The 22,627-nt window shown below is 35.2% G+C and overlaps 1 protein-coding gene across 1 annotated transcript in view; it reads left to right on the top strand.

Annotated features, from left to right (window-relative positions):
* Positions 1-22,627, top strand: part of WDR72 (WD repeat domain 72) — a 96,500-nt gene that overhangs the window by 25,127 nt on the left and 48,746 nt on the right. Inside the window, exon 14 of the mRNA XM_058811543.1 lies at positions 9,009-9,211. Coding sequence (XP_058667526.1) covers positions 9,009-9,211 — 203 coding nt within the window. The remainder of the gene's footprint in view (positions 1-9,008; positions 9,212-22,627) is intronic.

Genomic DNA, 22,627 nt, shown 5'->3' on the forward strand with positions numbered 1-22,627 from the left:
CTGTTTAGAATTTCAGGCTGTGGATTAAGAAATTTCTATGAATATTTCAGTATTTACGCTTTTGTAGAGTCAGCAATAATTCTGTTGAATTTGACAGGAGACTTTAGTAAAGTTTAGAGACTTAGTACCACTTTGACTCTAGAATGGTTCTTCCATCATGTAATTGGGTAACCCCCTGGAGCAGATGGAAGATTTTGTCATTGTCCAGTTTCCTGTGACAGAGGTTGACACATTTGTACAGAAAGCGTTCCAAAAGAGCTAAAAATGTTTGTCTCAACAGACTCTCATGATTATCACTTGGAGGCACAAGAAACTTTGTGTCCTAGGTTAAACTCTAAACCAGTGTTACTTTATATATGACTCGTACTCTCTTTCCATGAGATTTACAAAGACGGCCTTATTTTATGTGATCATTGGAAAGTTTTCTGAGAACAATTGTCTACATATTTTCTAAATCAATAGGATTTTCAGCATAGCTTATGCTGAAATGTTAAATACTAGGAGTATGGTTGACTTCAAGTGTAATTTAAGTCTGTATCTCTTCTCCACTGACTACAAACCAAGTCTAAAAAAGGTGGGGGATAAAAAGGAAAAAGATAACTGCCTGTTGCTGTTACAAATCTAGAATTAGGTACATTCATTTAAATCCTTTATTCCCTTGATTTAAAGAGCGAAGTGAAATTATTTGAAGTTTAAATGTTGATATTGCAGCTGCATGTGGGTAGTGATACAGAAAACAATACAGAGGCCATGAAATATCATCAGTGTAGTTTAATGCATTTTACCTAAATTTTAATATATGGATACGGCAACTTTCCATTACAGTGGAATATCTTTCCATGACAATGAATATTGATCTAATCATACATTTGGAATATTAATATAGTATGTGTACAGGATATTCTCCAAACTTGTGTTCTAGAAGACAAATATGAAAATCAATAACAAATTTTATTCTAATTAAAGTGCAGAATATTTCTTCCAATAGCCACCACTTGAAAACCCCCTCAATAAGGAAATTAGCTGTTATATGTATTGCTTTTACATTTTCCTAACCATTTGGTATCTTTGCTTTTTTAGAAAAAAAGATCATTTAGATGTAATGATATTTACATCATACATTTTGTATGATGTAAATATCATTACAATAAGATACAGTAATAAAAGGATCAAAGGATTTTTGCTTACTGTGTGCAGCATATGGCAGCATGTCTACCAAGCTGCCTTTGGATCCAATGTATATAAAGAGTGAGGAATGAGTGGGTGGGCTTTAAATAGCAATCTTCCTTGCTCAGAGTTAATAATCTTCATTTTTCAGAGATAAATTGTTTTTCAATTAGTATGAGTTTAAAGTGAATTTATTGCTCGAAGTTCATAATACTTGCAGAATGAGTAATTTACTAACTTCCTGTTACTTTACTTTGCTTTGCAAGCCTTGCTCTGTTTTATCAAGGATATGTTTAGTTTGGGTTTAAAGATAGAATAACATCACTTAATAAAACTTCAAGTTATTGTTCAGTTCTCATACTATATATTTAGCTTTACACTGACTATCTTGTGGTTTTTTCATACTCCCCCAGGGAGTGCAAATTTTCAGAGCTATCTTACATGCTACTAGCTCAAACATAAAAAAAAATTGAAATATATGCCTAAAAATATTTTTATGAGGTCAGATCTCCTGACTAGTCAAAACTAACCCTGCTTACCATCCTTGCTAGAAAAGGTCAAAAATCATCAATAAATTATAGACAATAACTAAACATACAGTATTTTGTTTTATCCACACTGTTCATGTATCACTTTCCCTATTTGTGCTGTACCTAAATCCTTTCCCCAATAGAATACTTTTCCTTGTATTTTGACATGTTTGTTATCACCATATCTGAGTGCTGAGTAACAATAGTTCTGCCATTTTCTTTATAAGTGCAGAAGTGTTACAGTTGCCTTGGCTTCTAATGTCTGCATCTCAACATACCAGAAATCCTATGACAATTATTTACAGAATTACTCTGAGAACACTCTAGCTGGTATGTAGTTTTAAACCCCCCATTTTTTGATTTATTGAGTATACCAGAGATTGTACATAGAAGTACCTGCTACCTCAGTTCAGAGGTTTTCTTTGCTATTTCCACCTGTTTTTGCAAATGTAGCATCAGGGTGATACTGATGTATTTATCTCAGGGTTTTTGGTAGAGGTGAGTCTGTTCACTGTAAGGAATCTTTTGTCACCATGTGGAATGGTCTGTATGGAACTCTGCTTGAGCAAGCAGGAAAAGCAGCAGTGCTTCAAGCAGTGCCGTCACTGTGCTGGGAGCAAGGTGTCAGCTTGGAGGCTCAGTTCACAAAAGGTGAATGTTCAGCTTTGAGTCCATACTTTAAGGCATGAAGTTTTTCTGAAACACTTGTGTTTCATGACTTCACAAGAATGATTAATCGCTTGAGACACTTCTGCTGAAAAGGAAAAAAAAAATCATACCACCTTAAGATAGCTGTCAATCATAGAAAATTTTACCTCAAGTGTTTAAAAGCTACAGAGGTATCAATCAAATAAACCAGTCTTTTAATGAGTTTTTAAGCCCTAATAAAATATGCAGTGTCTAAAATTAGTCAAATCCATCTGTATGATCATAAAAAACCTTATGAAAAATAGAAGAGAGTTCAGAAATACTCTGAAAGTAATTCTTACTGTGTTTGATGCCGCATCAATAAACTTAAATGTTGCATAAAACCTCTGCTGTTTCAGAAGTGCACCTGCCATAGAGAAAATGAAATTACTCTGCAGATAGTGATGTTATGGATGAATCATATTAATGGTCAAACATGCTGAAAGGTTTTCAAACACTGTTTAAAGATATTTTTATGTAGTTATGTATGCTCCAATATTTTTTTAATTGGTGCCAACAGTGAGACTTTCTAAACCTGTAGTAAACAGCAAGTATCACATGAGTTTGAAGAATGTGAGGGGCAGGTTTTGGGTTGTTTGGCTGGCTTTTTATTTTTCCTAAGTAGGCCTTTATTTAATGCATCTGACAACTTTTCTCATCCCACACAGAAATTAGGGATTAAACTGTTTAGAAAGTTAAGGCTGTGAGAAAATAAGTTGTATAGTTTTAATGAAACTTTGAACTCAGAGTAAATTTGGTCATTACTTTAAGACTTATGCCTAGATAATTGTAGAAACAAGAATTATGATTTTTGTGACTTTTTTTCCTTGTAAAATTTAGGGATTTACAGTCTCTTTTGATTTCTTTTTCTTTTTCCCTGTTCCTCCATTGTTCTCTTTTTCTCTTCAGGTCATTGGTCAGAATTAGATCTGAGTGGGTGATTGTGGCCTAACTGATAAATCCCATAGTTGTTTCATCTGCTGGAGGCCATGATGTAGGGTCTAAGTCATAGCAGTCACTACCTTCTTGTTTCTTTTTAATGAGTTTTGCATAGCCTCAAGATCTACAAATCTCAAAATAAGACTTAAAAATGAATATATATGCCTTGTGGAACTTAGCATTTGGGTTTGGGGCTTTTTTCCATTTGTTTTAATTTGTCAGTCTTAAGGTAAAATTTCACTAATGTTTTGCCTTTTTTTAATTGCATCTTATATTTATATGTGTAAGCCTCAGGTCAATCTGTAGCTTGTACTTGAATATTTCATAGCTCTCTAAATTTGAGTCATCGTTCAGTAAATACTTATTGATGTAGAATAGTAAAAGGTAGTGGAGCTTGGGAAAGTGTGTCTCGGGGTGAAAAAAAAAAAGAGTGTCATCTTCTCCCTAGTTTGCAGAAGCTGAGGATACCTCACTCTTGCCAGTGTACAAGAGTGTATCTTTATGTGTGCATACAGATATGTACGTTTATGTACTTTATGTATACTTGGGGGAACATGTATGGAATTTAGCTGTATGTATCTGTTCCCTCCAGTTGGCAGTTGATCTTATTAAGAATAAAGATATTTTTTTTCTGCATGTGTGTATATGTATATACATATATATAGTGTAACTGAAAACTGCTATGATCCAGTGCAGTCAGAAGAGTGCATGCCAGGGAGGGGTTTCATTCCGGACACTAAGAGACAGATTCTCAGTCCATCTTTCAGTTTGTGATAAAGGAGGAGATAGAAACCACTTGCATATCTTCTGAGTTCAGAGCTGGTAACTTCTTCCATTCAGCCCAGTTTACTTCATTTATTATGTCTTAACAATTCATTCAAGGTATTATTGTCTTTTACTGTTTGGAATAGTTTAGATGGAGTCAGGGAGAGAACAGGGGAGTGGCGTTTCTTTTGGGGTCTTGTGCCTGCATCAGAAATCCTCATGTAAGGACTGGCTGTGTTGGGGAATTGCTCTTTTTACCCACATATATAAACTAACATTATAAATTACATTTCAGTAGTTTACTTTGTGTTGATTTTCATTGCTTTTTTTCAGCCAAAGGATATTGACAGTAGTTTGCTAATGCTTTTCTGAAAGTGTGTATTCTGAAGAATGTCAATAACATGCAGAGTTGGACATGACAGAAATCTTCCAAATGCACAAATGAGTAAGGAGGGTCTGCAGAGACACATCACAGGGCATCTCCATTTTTAATCTCAACCTTAAAGTAAAATACCTTTTAAAATATTATTAGACTATTTTAATAGGCTGGATTTTGTGTAATCTATCCCATTTCTATTTGCTAGATGGCATTTACTTTTGTCTTGGTATTGTTTAGAATATATATTCTTAATGCAACGTTTGTTCCATCTGTTTTGGGCCAATTGATAGTGGAATGGTAGCACTAGCAATAAGGAGAAATTTTTAAAACAAAGTGCTTGCCAACTGTCTTGGAGCAAGATTGTAGTGTTGTAAAATTCAAGCATTTTTTGTAGTAGCACGGAACATAATGTTTCTGTATGCCATACTCTACCATCATAGAAGAAAGTGTGTTGGGAGAGGTTTTTTCAGGTGAAACTGGTATTTATAGAGAATATATATTAACAGAAGATAAACCAACTAATGTTACAGATGGTACTTGCTCTGAATGCTGAGTTTTCTGTTTTGACTACTAGTAAAGCAAAGGATTTGTTCTCAACCACATGCTGTTTTTAAATACAATCAATTCTGAAATAATTTCTCATTCACATAGCACTGTTATGCTGTAAGAGTCATCTGAGTTACTAGGTCACAGCAGCAGTGCAATATTGAGGATTTTCAATACTTTAGCTGTGACAGCAAACACAGAGAGCACTGGAGCCTGATGATATGACAGGTCATGTGATAGCAGTGAATGCCTCATCTCGAGGCAGGAAGATTTGTGTGACCTCTCCAGTAAAAATGCATCCTTCAGTATGCAGAACCCAGAGAACTGTGTGGACAGCGCTAACACCAAGAGACACGATTTGTAGTACTTGGTCCACAGGAAGAATAAGATGTTGTAGCAGTCTCTTGCCAGTCACATCTGGTGGTCCAGAGCTGCCCAGGAGAGTGAAATACTCCACTCTTGTCTGTTCCTGAGACTTGGTTGCCATGGTCACAGCTTTAGAGAGATAAAGACTTTCTTTTCCTGTATTTTGTATGTATAGTAGGGGGTCATAGCAGTGGTGTTGCTGCTGTGTAGGCACCCCTATCTCTTCCTGTTCATCCATTGTTATTTTATGCTCTTCAAACAAAATCCTTTCAACTTATTTGTATTTAAATACTTCAGGTCTGAGTGTGAATTTTGTTTCTGTCCTCTTTCCTGTACTCTGATCTACAACCTTTGTGTTTTCTTACTCTTTATTTTTATTTTCTTTTAAGCGTATTCCTAACAAATAACAATTTCTGACCAATAAGCACCCTGCCCCAGTATTATTTTGCCTGTTTGTAGTAGTCAGAAAGTCTTCATCATATATACAGGTTTCTAAATCCTTTCCCCTCCTCCTCCCTGTTTGTTTCTCAGATGTACTCAGGCATCACAGAATATGGATATCTTCCTTTATTTTGTCTCTGCCAACTATTTGCTCTGTAAATGAATATTTTGGGCTATTCAGAAGATTAAAGTTAAACTTATAATATGAATAACACTTTGATCATCACACATTTTCCTATGTACTTTGTGCCATTTTATTGCAGCCCCAGCTGTACACACAAACCTGTACATACAGGTGTTCATAATAGGGAGCAGGATTGGACAGTATATGCAAGAAAGGATGGGGTTTTTTAAAGAAACTAGACATCTTCTGGAAGGTGCTACTTAAAAGGCATTTCAGATAGCTCTTATGAGAGATAGAGAAATGATTTAAAGATATAACAGGAGTTTTTCAAATTGATTTTAGGGTGCCATAATGTTCTGTTAGTAAGAAAATAAGCTCGTTGTCCAGGGCATTTGCTATTCAATGTTTCTCTTTATAAATGTACATTAAAAATGAAAATTAAAAAACAAACCAATTGCAAGTTCTCTATGTGAAAAGACAAGCCCTGTTTCTTGCTTAGTGTAAACTCAGAATAGCTTTTTTCAGCTGATAATATGTTAATTTTCTCCAAACTACTCAAAAATGGTATGCTTGCAATGGCATTGTTCTTAGGCACTTAGAGAAGAGTTTGTTAGCAGCAGAAATGTTCAGTAACCCAACAACCTGTTGGGAGCTTCCCACTTTGCATCTACTAAATCTATAATACATAGAAGCATATCTATCATCTGTTTGGAATAAGATGTCTGTTAAATATATAAAACATGAATTTGCTTTAATGTTCATTGAGAATACCTGCATATTCTCTTTGGGCCATTGCCTCCCAAGGTTAATTTCTGCGGTCAGATTTTCTGTACCTTTTACTACTTCTGGTGTGTATCTTTTTCTGTCAACTAAAATTTTTCTCTTCAACCAGAAGTTGAAAAATTGGCCCTGAAACTGTTGCCAGAGAAAAGCTCTGATATATGGAAAATAACCCAAGTCTGTCTGTAGTATGATAGCCTTAACTAAATTATATTCTATTATATATCCACTAGATTATCCCACAGAATGGTCTGACTCTGGGCAATGACTGCTGCTGAAGCACTCATATGCATGTGGTGCTACCAAGACATGTTTGGAAGTTCTGTATGATACCAATGACTATGCATAGTCAGGTTGCTGAAATTTCATACTATGCCCCCAGAAGTCTTGGATTTATTAAAAACTTATTGTAATTTCTCTTAAAAGGAACATGAGACCTGGTAATTTCACAGAGATATTATGATAGTCTTGAGGACTCCAGCAGTGAATTTCAGTGAAGAAAGCATTATAGAAAACAAGGTTTGATAAATGTATGTGTATACATGCGTACAAAGATTCACTGTGTAGTGGACTTGCCACAGAAGGGGATAGAGAAGGCTTCGGCCCCTACACTTAAAAGTAAGAAGAACAATGATTTATTTGAATTTTGTTCATATTGAACTCTGAATAATCCACATAGTTCTGTGGCATGTTTATAGCTTGAATAGCAACTTTATGTATATAAAGAAGCCAAAATAATATTAGCTGAGTGAAGTGACTGTATTATTTCCAAACTTCTTCACTTTGCTAATGCTGTTGTACTTTTAAGAATGCTTGCTCGTGTCCAGCATGAACTGTACCATCATCCCTTGTAGAGCATGGTCTTTGTGTTCCTGGAATGTGTCAGTGCTTGGGAGCTTTGTAGACAGTCTAACTATGAAGACCTTTTGGGCCACTTACTTTCCTTTCAATAACCATCCTGCTCTGTAGTGGTCCCTGGCACTGGCTGCAGTCCTGGGGAGGAATTAAGAAAATAGCACACTAAAAACAATTGGGGCTGATTCTTATTTCTTTAAGTGTAATATTGCAGTCATCTGTGGTGTTCAACTGATTTTTATTAGGGGACAAAAAATGAGGTGCCCTGTTTTCTTCTGCTCTGAAGTCAAAGACTTTGTTGTACGAGTAGTAGAGGTGATACTGCAGTGAAAAGAAATGGATGGGTTTCAGAGAAATAATTTCAGATAAAGAGATTTTATACACACATATACACACAAACACTTATTGTGTGAGATCCCTCAATCCCAGTCCAATATTTTTAGCAGGTGTTACTGATAGAACTTCAATGTTACACATTTTTTTCTTGTAGCAGTGAAAGGGAAAATTCATGTTGTATTACTTGAGGGTAGAAAGAATTCAAACTTAAGGGAAAAACATTTCATTTTATAGCTGATATTTAATACTTGAAAAACCCTTCAGATGTATTTTATCTTTGATATTTATAGGAAACAAGAAATTGCTGAAATAGCATTTAATTCCTATAGGAAATGCATAGTATGTAATAGTTGCTCATTTCAAGTACATTTAAGCTTAGTTTTGATGTTTTTAATGTTAGTTATAATTAAAATAGTATTACTAAAATTTTTGCTAGATAAATTTTTTACTAAAGTAATATAACTGTCTGCAACATCTAGAGGATTTAGATTCCAGAGAATAACACAAGTGATGGTATAGTCTCTGAAACATCACATTCATATCCCTGATGACTAAGCTACATGTATATTTAAGTAGAAACCTTCTTTATGTCTGAAAATTTTTGGGAATGGAATGAAAAAAAATTGAGCTATCTCTTGCTATTTTTAATCCAGAACGCTAGAGGACAGCACTAAAATATTACATAAATGTGTTGTTGTTTACACTGTTAATGATAGAGGTGCTCTGGGAGGGGTTTGTGAGGAGAAAACAAATTTGTTTTGAACAGTTAGGGCAGGTGATATTTTTGTGAATATCTTTGGCTCCCTTTGAAAACTGCATCTCACTCCAAATGTATAAGATATCTGGAGCTGCCTGTGCTCAGCTAAAAATTTATTTGCTGCAGTAATTTCTTTAGAAATTGAGCTTCATATTTTTATAGTAGTAATAGTGTATAATATATTTTTAGTTTTAAAAATTGGTGTTATTTGCCTCATCTATAAATATTTTGTGATTTATTTGCTTATATGTAGTGTATAATACTAATACTATGATAAATGGAGATGTGATGGGATAGCTTATTGAAAAAGTTACAACTTCTGTTGTGTTTCTCTAGGCACTCTGGAACGACATGAAACGGGTGACACAGCAAGAGCAATTCTGGCTGCCATTGAAGACTCAGAATACTTAGTGGCAGGTGCTCTACTTCCTGTGTCTCAGGAGTCAAAATGCAACAAGAATTCTGGATACAAACAATCCAGCTCATATAAGCATGGCATGGGCCCTTATCCAGCTCATACAGAGAAAACTTCAGATAAGGTAAGAGTGAAGAGTAGAGCATTTTTCAGAGCAATTAGTGGTGATTCCAATTCTTTACCCTGTCACTCGCTGATGAGTAAATGGGATGGTGGCTTGGTTTTAAGTTTATAAAGGCTTCTTCTGGCAGAGGGCCTTATGCAAGGTCATTAGTAGCTAATCTCAAAAGGATTTTCTCAGACCTTGTTACCTGTAGTTAGATCCTATTTCCTCATGCCTCTGGCAGTGACAGCACCTGTCAGTAGTACCCTGAATACACCTTGCACCTATTCAAGTGTGTATGTCTTGAGAACAAGCACATAGAGATCCCATGCTGATGGACTTTCTCTTATTGCTCTTCTAATGAGACCACAGATCCCTCTTGTCATTCAGAGATAGTTTTTATTTGGTGTGTTTTCTCTTAGCATCATCACAGAATGCACTGCAAGTGCCTTATGTTTTTATTAGTGTGATTAATGCTCGTGTGAGGTACTGGGCTGCAAATAGATATGATCATCTTCAGGAAAGATTTGGCCAGGGTGAGACTTGTGTTTAGCTTTATCTAGAAATACTTTCCTGCCAAAATCGTTAAACCAACTGAGACTGATGGAGAAGATGTGCTCTTTTTTGTTTTGAATAAGTAATAGAAGGAAATAATATGCTTAAAGTAGTATTAATGTGATGTTAAAACTGAGAAAAGGAGTATTGGGACATCAAATCGTGAGAAGATTAAAAATGTATTAGTCACTGTATTTTCTTGTGGCCTAGATAAATCTATACTTTTATCAGTTATTTGTAGATATTCAAAAATTAATGTAGAATTTGCTAATTATAAAAGTGATTATTATAACTGTCTCTAATACAATCTCAAATTCAATGAGATGGATATTGCCTTTTTCATGTAGGGGAAAAAATGGTACAAACCTATTTTCTTAAACCCTATTTATGCATCAGGAGGTAATATATTCACTGAACTCTTGATTGGAGTGTATCCTAAGAATAGGGCTTTTATGTTGTTTGTTTTTGCTTACCACTTTGTAATTAATGGGTTTTGGGAATTCTGTTCTTTGCAATACAGAGAAGTCATGTCTGCTATTCCTCAACCCTCAGTGTAAATAGAAGGTATTTTATCACAAGTATTGAGAAAAAAAAATGCTTTCCCTCAATCACACATAGGAACAGCTTCAGAATGGTCTCTAGCCTTTATTGCAGCTTTATTAATTACAGGAAATGAAGTAGCAGGTATTGCAAAACTGATAAAGTACAGCTTGATCCAAGTCCTCACTCTGGAATTTGAAGTTTACTTCCTTGTATCAAATTTACGTAAAACATGGAGTTTCTAATTATTGTAGTTTAACTCTTAATATTTTTCTTTGACCTTTTACTAACCTTAGTCTGATTTCTAAAGTTCTTTTTGATCCCATTTTCTGAAAAGTCTTATTAGCGCGTAATCCTGCTGAGCATGTTGTGGGGCAGATGGTGCACTAGTTGGCCATTGACACAGAATCTGATCTCCCTGTTAGTTTGTTAAAAGGAATAGTTTCTTCTTGCCTTCTTAAATAGGAACAAAAGAAAAAAAGTTTTGGTAGTTCTTCGGTAAGTAGTTTTAGGTATATCTATTAAATTGAAAATTGCAAGGATTTAACAAGGTGGGAGGAATGAAAATATGCTGATTATGGAATATGGGAAAAGAGTTTTTTGTAGACTTTAAAATGTGGAGTTTAACATGTTTTGGGAATTATGATCTTAAATTGGGAGAAATACCGCAACAGGAAACTGTGGAAATGCAGTAATTTGTAATGCTTTTTTCATTTGATATACATCTTGTCTGGTCTGATTTAGCAAAATAATATTCTATCGTTGTGTTTAAATATTTCTCATTAATTGCCTTGTCCAAATGCAAATTTATTAAGAATACTCTTGACGTCTCTTAGAATTTTTATGTCAAAATCTTTTTTTTGTTTCACATTCTTTTTTGTCACTACAGACCTGTTAGGTTTGTCTAAATTCATAATAAATTAAGTTTTGTATTTAGGAAAGCAATTTTCTTTCATCAAGTGTGGGTCATTCAGTACACTCAGAGATTGTTCCCACTTGTATCTGCATTGGAGAGGGTTCTGTAGATTGGTGTGGGAGATGTTGGAGCCTAAATGTATTTAGTGTAGCTGAACCAGGGAAAAACATAACAATGGAAGTCCCCTTAGTGCTATTGCAGAAGCCCAGGGCTGGCTACACAAAAGGAGTGTGGAACTCTGCAGCTTTTTTAGCACTGGTCTGTTATTGCTAAATTGAAGGCTTGTTATGAAGTCTGGTTTTTTCTTAAGTTTTGTGTAGAAAAGTTTTTATTAGGTTTTTCAAAAAGTGCTGTATTGACTCTTTTCCATCATTGTGTTTTAGCATATTGAAATAGTCTAGAAATTCAGATCCCTTTTAATTAGTGTGACAACTGTGGCTATCAGACGTTAACATTCCATCCTCTATTAATTTAAAGCATATAATTACTACACACATAAAAATATCAAAAAACTTTCAGATTATCAGAGGGTTTTAATATAGACTGTTTTGTTTTCAAATTCCTTCTTTGGCAAATTGTTTATTAGAAATTTAACAACATACTAAATTTTTTCATAACTTTTCTATCAAAAAAACCAATCATCAATTTTAGTATGTATTAAGGAACTCAATTTCAGAAGATTTATCTGACAGGAAAAATGAGTGGGTATTCTGTCCTGTTGGTATTGTAAATGACAGTGATCCTTTTGTACAATGAGTGATCCACATGAGGACTGCAAGTAAAATTCAGCATTTGTTCTTGCCATATTTAAATTGTTTTACCCTTCCTCTTATAGTTAAGACGAAAGAATGTTTTCAAAATAATGGTCTCTTTCCTCCATCCTAAAAAAGATAAATATCCTCACATAGTAGTCCAGCTCCAAAGGCTTCCTTTCAAAACTTTTGCCATCATGTAAATCATGGATACAAAAGCAGAATGTTTTGATTTCATGGTGTTTTGACCATTTTAATTCTTTTATTGTGCTGCACGTGCCAGTGGGAGTACCAATAACAGATGACTGTGACAAATGCAGTTAACACAAGATCCATATTAATGTTGTCAAATCCCCTTGATATATTTAAACAGATTTTAATTATTTTTAATGTCAAAAGACCCAAAATATATAGCTTAATAGTTCTTCAAGAAAGCTTTACTTAATATGTGAATGTAAAACCTCTCATAAAAATGAAACTTTTATATTGGCCTTAGTCATTGACATAGGGTATTCATCAAGTCAGCAATTTGTGTGGCAAAGTGCCATTTGAATAGTGTATTGTTAGAATACTTATGGTCCACTTGACAAGGGCTCTTGCTGTAAATAGTGCAATTTGACTCCAGCTGTTAAAGAGTGGCTTTGACAGCAGCCAAATAGAATGGAGATGCTTTACTGCACCGCAGAAAAATCAATATTGGGTTCTTGTTCATAGTAACCTGTTTTCTCTTTTTTTTTTTTTTGCAGATTTATACAAGACTATCTAGAGTTCATTTGTGAAAGTTTAAATATTATTTTGAAAGTGAGGCTATTTTATTTCCAGAATAATGTTGGTGGTGAATGATGCTTGTGTTTAGTTAAAAAGTAAAAGGCAGTGCTTTGTGGACATACATAAACAATGTGATGATGCAGCATTATTGCAATTCTATTTATAGGGGTAGATGTTAGGATGTGGGTGCATAAGTTGTGTGACTAATGACAAAAAATGTTCTTTCCTTCCTCTATGTTTTTTTTTCTTTTTGTAGTGCTACTGTAGAATCCCTGTCAATTTTCTAAGTATAGGCTTTTTTTAAAGCAGGTTTCTTTGTTGCTCTCCCTGTAACAACCCCCACAGATGTTGACAATCTGTAGTGCCATTGTAGATTTTCCTGAAGCATGGTCTTGCTAGTGCTGAACAGTTTTCCAGCAGTATTCAGTGACACAAGGTTGCTATGATACCCAGCTAGTAGCAATAGGTATTGAATCACTGCTCTTAATTACAATAGAATACACACTAGACTGTGCTCGTGGTGTTCATATGGAACCAGCTCTCATTATAGCTTTAAGTCATAGTTCTGTTTGAAAATTGAAGCTGTGTGAAAAACTGATTTAAAAAAAAAATAATAATTTAAATGCTCCAGTGCATCATATGAAGATTTCATTGATGCACATAAAAAGCTGGATGTGTCTGGGAATTGTTTTCCTGATGTTCCAGAAACCCTTCATGTTTGAAAGTTTCCTACCTTCTCAGCTTCAATATTTTGGATATAAGCCTGTGTTTATCATGCACTTATGCTTCTCGTGATTTCAGTAATCAGAATGGTCTGGGTAAAAACATTGGAGGGAAGATTATAAAAATCTGTGCAATGGTTGCTGAAGCTTGAACTCTTAAATTATACTACTGAAAATCTAGATCAGAAAAGAGATTTTTTTTTACTGTGTACATAAGACAAAGATGGGGGAGAGAAACATTATTATATATGTGGACTTGTTATATGTATTTTTTTATATATTAAGTCAGCAATTTCTTAAAATCTGTTGTAATAGGAGTCCTTTAGAACTTGATGTACACTTACATAATAGTATACATATTCTGCTCTGAGCAAAAATATATAAAGGGAAGAATGTCCAGAAGCTGTAAATAATAAAAGAAATATCTACTTTGCTGCACAGAATAAGTAAGAGGCAAATGAAGACTGTAGGATAATAGCAGCTATTTGTTTTAGTATGGCAAGAGAAGCAATTTGAAAATAAAATTGTTATTGGAAGTCTGGAAAATCACTGCTAGTTAAATCTTACTGATAGAAAAATTGATAGAAAAATGGAAATAAGATACAAGCACAAATACAAAATAATACTTAGCAAATAGGAAATCAGGAGTGGTACCATAAACAATGGTGTCACAGACATGGATTCCTTTCATTTCTTTCCTTTTATAATATTTAGAGCATTATTATGGGCAATTACAGATCTTGGTGATTTATGTGGAGTGGATTATTAAGGACAAAGCAAACTAGGAAGTAGTAGAGTATTTCTCCTTAAAATTGCTAATGTCACACTGCTGCTGTAAGGGTTTGTTTCTTTTTTCTGGAACTAGTGTTCTGCAGCTATATTTAGTAGTTTATTAAGTGTAATAGGAAAATGAGTGAAGAAAAAGGGCTCAATATATGCAGGGTTTTTTTTCTCTGTAATTCAGTTGCAAAACATTTTAGTACTACATTTCCAGTGAAATTTTACACTTAAGTATTTTATCAAGGGACCAAGGTAGCAACATAACTACAGTGAAGTAATGACTTGGGAGTTATGAGATTAAATTGGGAGCAGTTAAAAAGAACCATGATCCTGAGGGATGTTGATAGCTTTGACCACATGCCATCTTTTATGGAAGTTAGTGTAGTTTTTGAATTGCCACACCAAGTCAAAAATTTGATGATTTGTGTTTTCTCCATTGATTGCCTCAAAGCAAAATGAAACCAAAACATTGCCATTGTGATATTGTAGCACATTTTAAACTTACACACATGGATAGCAATTTACACAGGGTGTCAGAAATCTAATAATAAGTCTTAACTACTTATTTCAGCACTTCTGACACTGATTCTTTTCTACTCTGTGACTAAACTGGAGGTGATTGACTTAAAACTTCTTTCCCTTCCTAGACAGCTAATTGGACTGTGTGATAAAGCTAAAGCGACTGCTATAGTATCCTCCTAGAAATAAATCTAAGTTCAATATCAACAGTCCTTGTGAAGTATTTCATGTTGAAGGATGATTTATTGAAGCTAACCTAGCTATTGTTGTCTTTGTCTTTTCCCATCCCTCTGCCGTGCTGCAATTCCCTTCTGTCTCTTGGAATCTTTTGCAAAGTTTGCATTTTGGTTAGGGATTTATACTTATAGTTAAAAACATATGGTTCCTCTCTTATGGAAGTGGTGTTCATGATATATTTGCCACTTAGGACTGTTTCTCTTAGGTCTGTTTGTGGAGCTGGGCACAGTTTGAGTTTTCCTAGCTTGGATTTTACCTTTACTACTTTTGTAGTCTAGAAGGTGTGACTTTTCTGTAGATCAGCCTAACTGATTTTCCTTCCAAGTGCTCTGCCTAATTCTAGAATAAATCACATGATCTGTTTTAACCTTTATATTTTCATGTTGCATGTTGTTCAATAGTCTTCCTTAGATTCTTCACTGGTTTAGTGATATGGTGGAATCTTTAAAGTTCTGATAATCACCTTTTCTATTCTAAACATTAATTCCCTGGCCTCTTATAGTTCAATCAGTATTATTTTAGTGAAGAAACATATTAATAAGAATTCAGAATGAATTCAGTGTGAGACTTTTTCCTAGGTTTCTGCCTCACACATCTATTTAAAAAAAAAAAAGCAGTGACTTTTTCAGAAGCACATCATAATCTTACATGCAACTTAGAAACAGGAGTTGCAGCAAACAAACCTTACACAAAAAAGGAAGACTTGTTATCTGCTAGCTTCCTTCTGGTAGCTAATTGAAACTCTTGTCTCAGTTACAGAGCAGAAATAAAATCCTTGGCTAACCTTTGGCTTGATTTCAAACAAAGCAACAGCAGTGGTTATACATCCATTCTCTTGATATCTATTTTTGTATATTAATACTCAAACTTTAATTTGTTCCAGTAGTCAGGTTTGGTTCTTGCAATACTTATGGGAAAGGATGAATCATCCAAGCAGACACCTGAGAATGTTTCCAAAACCTGTCCTTTTGGAAGTCTCTGCAGTAAGACTGAACAGCTTGCAAGGAAAGAACAGTATGAAATCTATGGGTACAGAAACTTAGCTGCCATCCTCATACATCTCAGAATGCTATAGGATCTGAGGAAAGTCCAGCCTGCCTATTCTTAAAATCTCAAGAATGGCACTTTCTAGAATACACAGGATTTTTTGGGTTTTGCTTCTTCTTCTTTAGTAGAAAGTCGCTTGCTTATGAATTGATCTAGAACTTTTATGTAGGCAAATTTTCTGGGTGGGACTCTTATAATTCAAGATGGGAAATGCACTCAGAACAGCCTAGGGAAAATGTTGTTTCAGTTGGAGTCAGCACTCAGACATATATTGCTAACTTAATTTTTATATACATCAGTCCTTCTTAGGACAAAGCAATATTCTCAAGCTCTTGTTAAGGTCCTGTTGGCAGTATCTCTATGTTCAGCATTATATCTCACAGATATTAGGATGTTCATTCATCCAGTAAATTGTTCAATATGATAATTCCTAAATCCTGAGCCAGCAGTCTGTGGCTTTGGATTGCTGTAGCATTTCTTGCCCAGTTGATGATCAAGAAAACTTTGGAGATGTTCCATCTTTTTTTCTAAAGTGCCGAGTGAGGATGGAAATTTTTCAATACCACACAGCACTGAGCTGTAAATATTTCTAAAGATGTGGTTAGGAAATTTACTTTTACATTCAAAATAATGAGTATATTAAGATGTAGGCAGAGTATTTGAATATTGAGTATTTAAAAAATACTTAATTTTACACACCATCTTATTCCCTCATTTTATCTAAACTTTTCATAGCCAAGACTGTTCATGCCAGAAATGGATGTTAGAGATGAGTGGATTTACAGTTTACTTTTATATTCTATGATAAAATTATTAGACAAGATTTTGTCAAAAGTGTTGCGTTTAGAGTTGCCTGATATTTTTCCCGGACAGCCAGAGATATGAATTCCAGAGCAAAGCAAAAGTTGTCTGTAAAAAAAGTCATACATTTCTTCAAATATTTCTCTGAAAAATAAAGGATAGATTTGTTTCCTAGTGTTGTAAAGTTGTGAAGGATATTCAGGGTGTCAGTTTTACTTGCCTGTTATTCTTTGATATCTTTTAAAGATTTGTCTCCAGAATCACTTTTATATGTACACTTTAATTAAATCCAATAGAAAACTCTAAGATGAGTCTAACAGAGAGGGTGTTAGCTTGAAAACAGAATATGTGAAACACTAAATTTTGATACCAGACCACCACATTGAGCAATTCAATAGATGTGTTAGCAATTCTTCCTGAACAATTGAAATTTTTGTGCCCAGCAGATCCATCTGGACTACAATCTGCCTGGCAGTGGCCCTCCATAGATGATAAAAATAGGGTTTATTCAGTTGCTTAGACTATTCATCACACAGCTTGAGTCTGAAGACTCCTTGGCTTAATTACTTACATTGTGCCACAGATGCATCAGCAGTGATGCTACAGTTACTGTTCAAAGTGCTGTGAGGATAGTAAAGCCTTCCACTGGGACTTAACAAAAGAAAAAAGAAAGATTACAGAGTTGAGAGGAAAGAAGGTAACTCTGCTTATGTTGCAATTAAGTTGATAGATAAACACTGGTGCAAACTCAAAAAATAATGTAGCCTTTTCTTCCTGGGAGCTGGATTCTTAGGAGGATTTGGATATCCTCAGTAATACGACCAGAGTTGTAATGAATACCATAATAAAAGTAATGCAAGGCAAGTTCAAAACAGCTTGTTATACTAGTTCATATAGGAAAATTCATCACGAATTGACACATTTGTTCAAGACTGCATTGTCCAAATGATGAAGCCTCAGGTCAAGCATAAATTGCATGTGAAAGCAAACTGGGGCACTACTACTGACTCCAGGCTTTCTACAGATAGTCCTTTTTATGTGAGTACTGAGCTATAAAAGGGCAAATGATAAAGCAAAAAGTGCTGAATGCTCCCATCAAAGGATCCTCTGTCCTATGACTAGGTGAGGTGTCTTAAGGTAAAGTATATGAATGACTTTGGGATAGTGATGCTGCGATGGTGTGATGCACACCCTGTGCAAGAAGCCAGCCTTGCTTTCTGGCAGGTAGGCTGGGCTCTTTGTACCCTTTGGAAGACCATTGATACTCTTAGTGACAGAAACTCATCACATGCTCCCTAAATTTGAAGCTCAGGATGTGGGCAGGGTTAGACAGGGGTGTGATATGTGGACTGCTGATAGGAGCTAATATTGGATTAGGAAGTCCATATGGTTTTTACGGGGAGATGAAAGTGTAGCCAATAATTTGCATCCTTTCTTCCTCAGCAGGTTATTTTAGAGATGTTGTATGGTGTATGTTTAAGTGCTATTTCAATTATATACCTGCTGCTTGTAATTATTTTTGAATAAATGCATCTTTGCACGTATCCTAGATTGCTTGTCCTTTCAGCAGAGCAAGAAAATAAGATAGCTGTGTATTTGCAAAAAGATTATAAACTCAAGAAAGCAGGTCTGCTGATGGGATTTACCTGAAATAAGACATCATTCAATGCTTAGATTGTTTTTAAGCTACAAATACCTAAATAGGATTGAAAGACCATATTTCTCTCTAATTGTTAACAGTTCTTCAAGCATGACCTTGAGAATTTGAAGCTTCTTTTAGGGAAAACTTGGACCCCCATTTCAGATTTCTCTATCTTACATTTCTTACAGAACTTGCTTTTTAAATAATTGCATCAAAATTCTAGTCATAAAATAGATGAATGGTGTTCACTCTCTTAGTACCGTTCCACTGAATGATGTTTGATCATGTGCTGTATGCTGTGCTGTCATGGGAAAAGGTTATAGTAGCTTTTCTTCTTGCTTTTAGTCTTTTGGTATCTAAGTAAATTCGGCTTCCTAAATTTGGAAGTGACTTAATGCTAAGTGAACACATAAGTTACATCAATCTTTTCATTTTATATGTAGAAGACACATCCAAAAGATACAATTTCCCAGCAGATAAATAGGTGTTCCATTCATGGCATAGGTTTAAGATGTGCTATTTGAAATCTGAGATTTTTGTGGAACTTGCTAACTGTATTTTATGCTCATAAACCAGTTTGAAGCCCCAAACACAATTTCATTTATCTTTATATTCTAAGCTTTATAGAGTCTGCAAAAGTGTCCATCTGTTCAGTCGAGATTGCTTCAAATAGTGAGTGGTCAGAGAGACGTAGCTGATAAAGGTCAAAGGAGCCTCTTGACCCCGTGGTTCTTGCCAAAGCAATTGGAGCGTGGGACTGATATACAGTTAGATACAGCTTGCTAACGTGGGCTCCACTTTAATTGGTAATGATAGCAAGAATACACAGTAAAGTCATTGCTGAAAGAAAACAAAAAGTATCCAATATAGTAATTTATTACCAGTCAGTGGGTTTCACGCACTGGGTTGTTTTACCCCTGCAGTGGTCAGAGAAAGCAAAAAGGTACTCTAACACTTAACTGAAAATGGATGCCCTGCTGCTATCAGAGATGCATGGTGGTCAAACGATTGCCTGTGCCATTAGCTTGGTAATGTTTTCTCTATTGTAAACTCAGCTCCCCATGTTCTTCCTGTGCATCAGCTGCAGATTGAAGGCTTTCTCGTTTGTCTTCTATTTGTGCTGCCAATCATCAAGCTGCTGTTCACCAAGCACATTTCAAGGAGGCAATTTTTTTTTACTCCTATTGACTACCATCTCTAGCAACTGAGGGCTCAGAGGATTTAGAAATAAATTTAATGCTTTAATTTACACTGTGCCAGCCATTTTGTGCGTTGTTTACGTATTTGTTTTCTGTGACAATTCAAGAGACAGTTACAAGTTTCCTATTTTGCAAACTATGCTTGAGATAGATTTATGTTTTGGGGACACATTTGCAGGTACTCTTATGCTACTATTTCCATTAAAAAGGTTGAAGAGAAAAATATTTTTGCAAGAAAAGATGATTTTTAACCCATTCAGTAGTTAAAAACAGATGAAAAACACAAATTCAAATCCAACAAAAGCTAACAGATATATTCCTTCCCACTGTTAAGGATAAAACATTATGTAGAATAAAATAGAGCTGTCATTGGCAATATAATGTATAAGACCTTTAGGTGTGGTAACCATGCTTCAGTTAAGAGTTCTTCAATCTCCACAAAGTGCAAATGTAACAGGAGGTTAGGAGTACCTAAATAGCTTTTACAAGCAGGTGTGATTGTACTTATTTTTTGTGAGCCCAGAGCCAGATCAGTGATGAGATGCGATTCTGAAAAGTTATGACTTCTGAACTTCTGTTGACAATCCTGTGACTGGCCTGATCAAGACACAAAAAATTCTCACCCATCAATAAATTTTGTTTGACAAAGTCTACTACCCTCTTCTTTCATTTCTATAGCAGGTTCTCCACAATTCAGTTTCTTAAAAGCAAAATGTGTACTGTTAATGAAGACTGATTCAGACATTATATATGTCTTTACGGTTTCTGTTTTCTTTTTAGTGTCATAAAAAGACCACAGTGAAGACAGATAACAAAAACAATTGTTAATTTCATTGAAATAAGCATATTGATATTATCAAACATCATTGTGATATTTCCAAAATTATCATGTCAAAAAACTTCCTGGAGCCTATAACATATGGTGGTTTTGGTGATTCTATGTTGGGTTTTGTTTAAAAAATCTTGTTTGAAAATGTGTCAATTTGGCATTCACACAATTGGATATTCACAGAATAGCTCCACTGAGCAAACAATTGGGTGCTGGTGTTTTAATGATTAAGTTTGCCTTATTTTATTGATAGTAAATATATTTAATAATGAAACACTCTCTAAGAGTCCATCGGGTAAGACTTACTCTTTTATCATGTCCTTCAGTGAGCTGTTGTATTGTATCTGTATTAAAAGCCAATGGCCTAATTGCTGTCAAAATATAAAGGTGTATATATCTTAAAAAAAATCCTCTCAAGCAAATCAGAAGTAGAAAATCCCTGGCCCAAAGGAAAATAAAACAGTGGTGCACCTTCTGTGAATGAAACAACCTTCCAGTCTCTTTGGCATTATTTCATGTAAGCTCCACACATCTCTCCAGTGTCCCCCTGCCTAATCTACCTAAAAATTCCCATTAAATTTGTTCAACTTCTGTCTAATATTTTCCTGCAGGCGGCAAGCAATGGATAAAGGAGGGGATTGAACCTATTCAATGTTTATGAATCAAAGTATGTTCTTTCAAAGGGGAAAGCTTAAAGGAACAGAATTAAACACCTTAAATATTACATAATTTAAAAACTTAATTAGAATCAGCATATGACCTATCAACAGGATAGCTCCCACTTAGGCTTTGTGCATTGTGATTCCTTCTGCAGGTACTGGGAACTTTGGGACCAATTTTCTGCCACTTCTGTCCTGTTAGGTTTTGGGATAAGTGAGAGTGCAATGAATAAAGTCTAAGTCTAGAAGAAAAGTCACATTTAATACTTCAGGACTTGCTTGGCATGGGGGTTGGTACTACTTGTGCTGTGAGAACTGAGCAACTGCTCTTCAGTGTTATTACTCAGTATTCTCAGTATATTTTGAATGCTGGTGCTGGTATTTTTCCTTCTAAAATTTCTACCTTGTGATTTTTTTACCACTTTGTTTCCTTTATGTAAAATGAATGTCAAGATCATTCCTGTCAAATCTGCTTTTAGTACAAAACCCACAATAGAACACTTCTGGTAAAGAAAGCAGGTACGTGGAGCAAGTGCATACATATTAGGAGCAGAAAAAGTATGGGAATTCCTGTCAGCTAATGGAAGTGTGTATTTTAAGTGGAATACCATTCCCAGAACAAGTTGGATCCCAGTGGAAAAGAGCCTTTAGAGATGAGAAGGCAGCTAGGTAAAATAACACTTGAATTGTACTTCCCATGAAATTTTTATGTGATATGTCTGTCCTAAATCTGTTAAAGATAATGGCCTGTCTTGATGCCGTTGGGGGCCACAGTAAGCACAGCCCCTGCTGCCCCCTCCCCATAGTCACAGGAAAACTTTTCTTTGGGTGCTAAGAATGAGTCAAGGGGAAGAGATGTAGAGGAATGAACAGGGTTGTAACTTGTGGAGCAGTGATGAATTGCATGCCAAAAAACTGGAATAGGCTTCTGAGAAATGTGTACAATGCCCCAAGCCAATGAGTGTTTAAGGGGCGTTTGGAGAGCCTAGTTGGACTAAATGATCTTTGTAGTTCCCTTCCAACTTAAATAGTTTGTTCTAGCTCTTGTCTGATCCTGGCTCAAACATCTTTAGTGGCAAGCTGGAGAGATGTTAGGGGATGCTGGCCATGCATGGAAAATAGCTTGGCTTTTCAAAGCCTCCCTGAATCTTCCTGCATATAGAAAGCATTTTGTGCTGTGGGTCAGTGATGTACAAGAGGTTCACAAGTTTCAGGATATAATTTTAGTCTATAGTCAGCCTTTTTGCTTCTTTAAAGCCAACAGTAGGCTGTCCACGTCAAAAATAAACTTAAAAATTAGAAATGGTTAAACTAGAAAAGGAAAGGTGCAATATGTAATGCAAATATTTGTTCATCTGATTTTCAGTATTCAAAAAATGCCGTTTCCAGCTCTCTGGTTTGTATTTAGGTTTATGGGTGTCTTTCCATTCTCTGTATTCTTCTCTTACAGAGAATAGCTTGCCTATATGTC

This window comes from Ammospiza caudacuta, chromosome 10 (genome assembly GCF_027887145.1).
Source record: "Ammospiza caudacuta isolate bAmmCau1 chromosome 10, bAmmCau1.pri, whole genome shotgun sequence".
NCBI classification, from domain to species: domain Eukaryota; kingdom Metazoa; phylum Chordata; class Aves; order Passeriformes; family Passerellidae; genus Ammospiza; species Ammospiza caudacuta.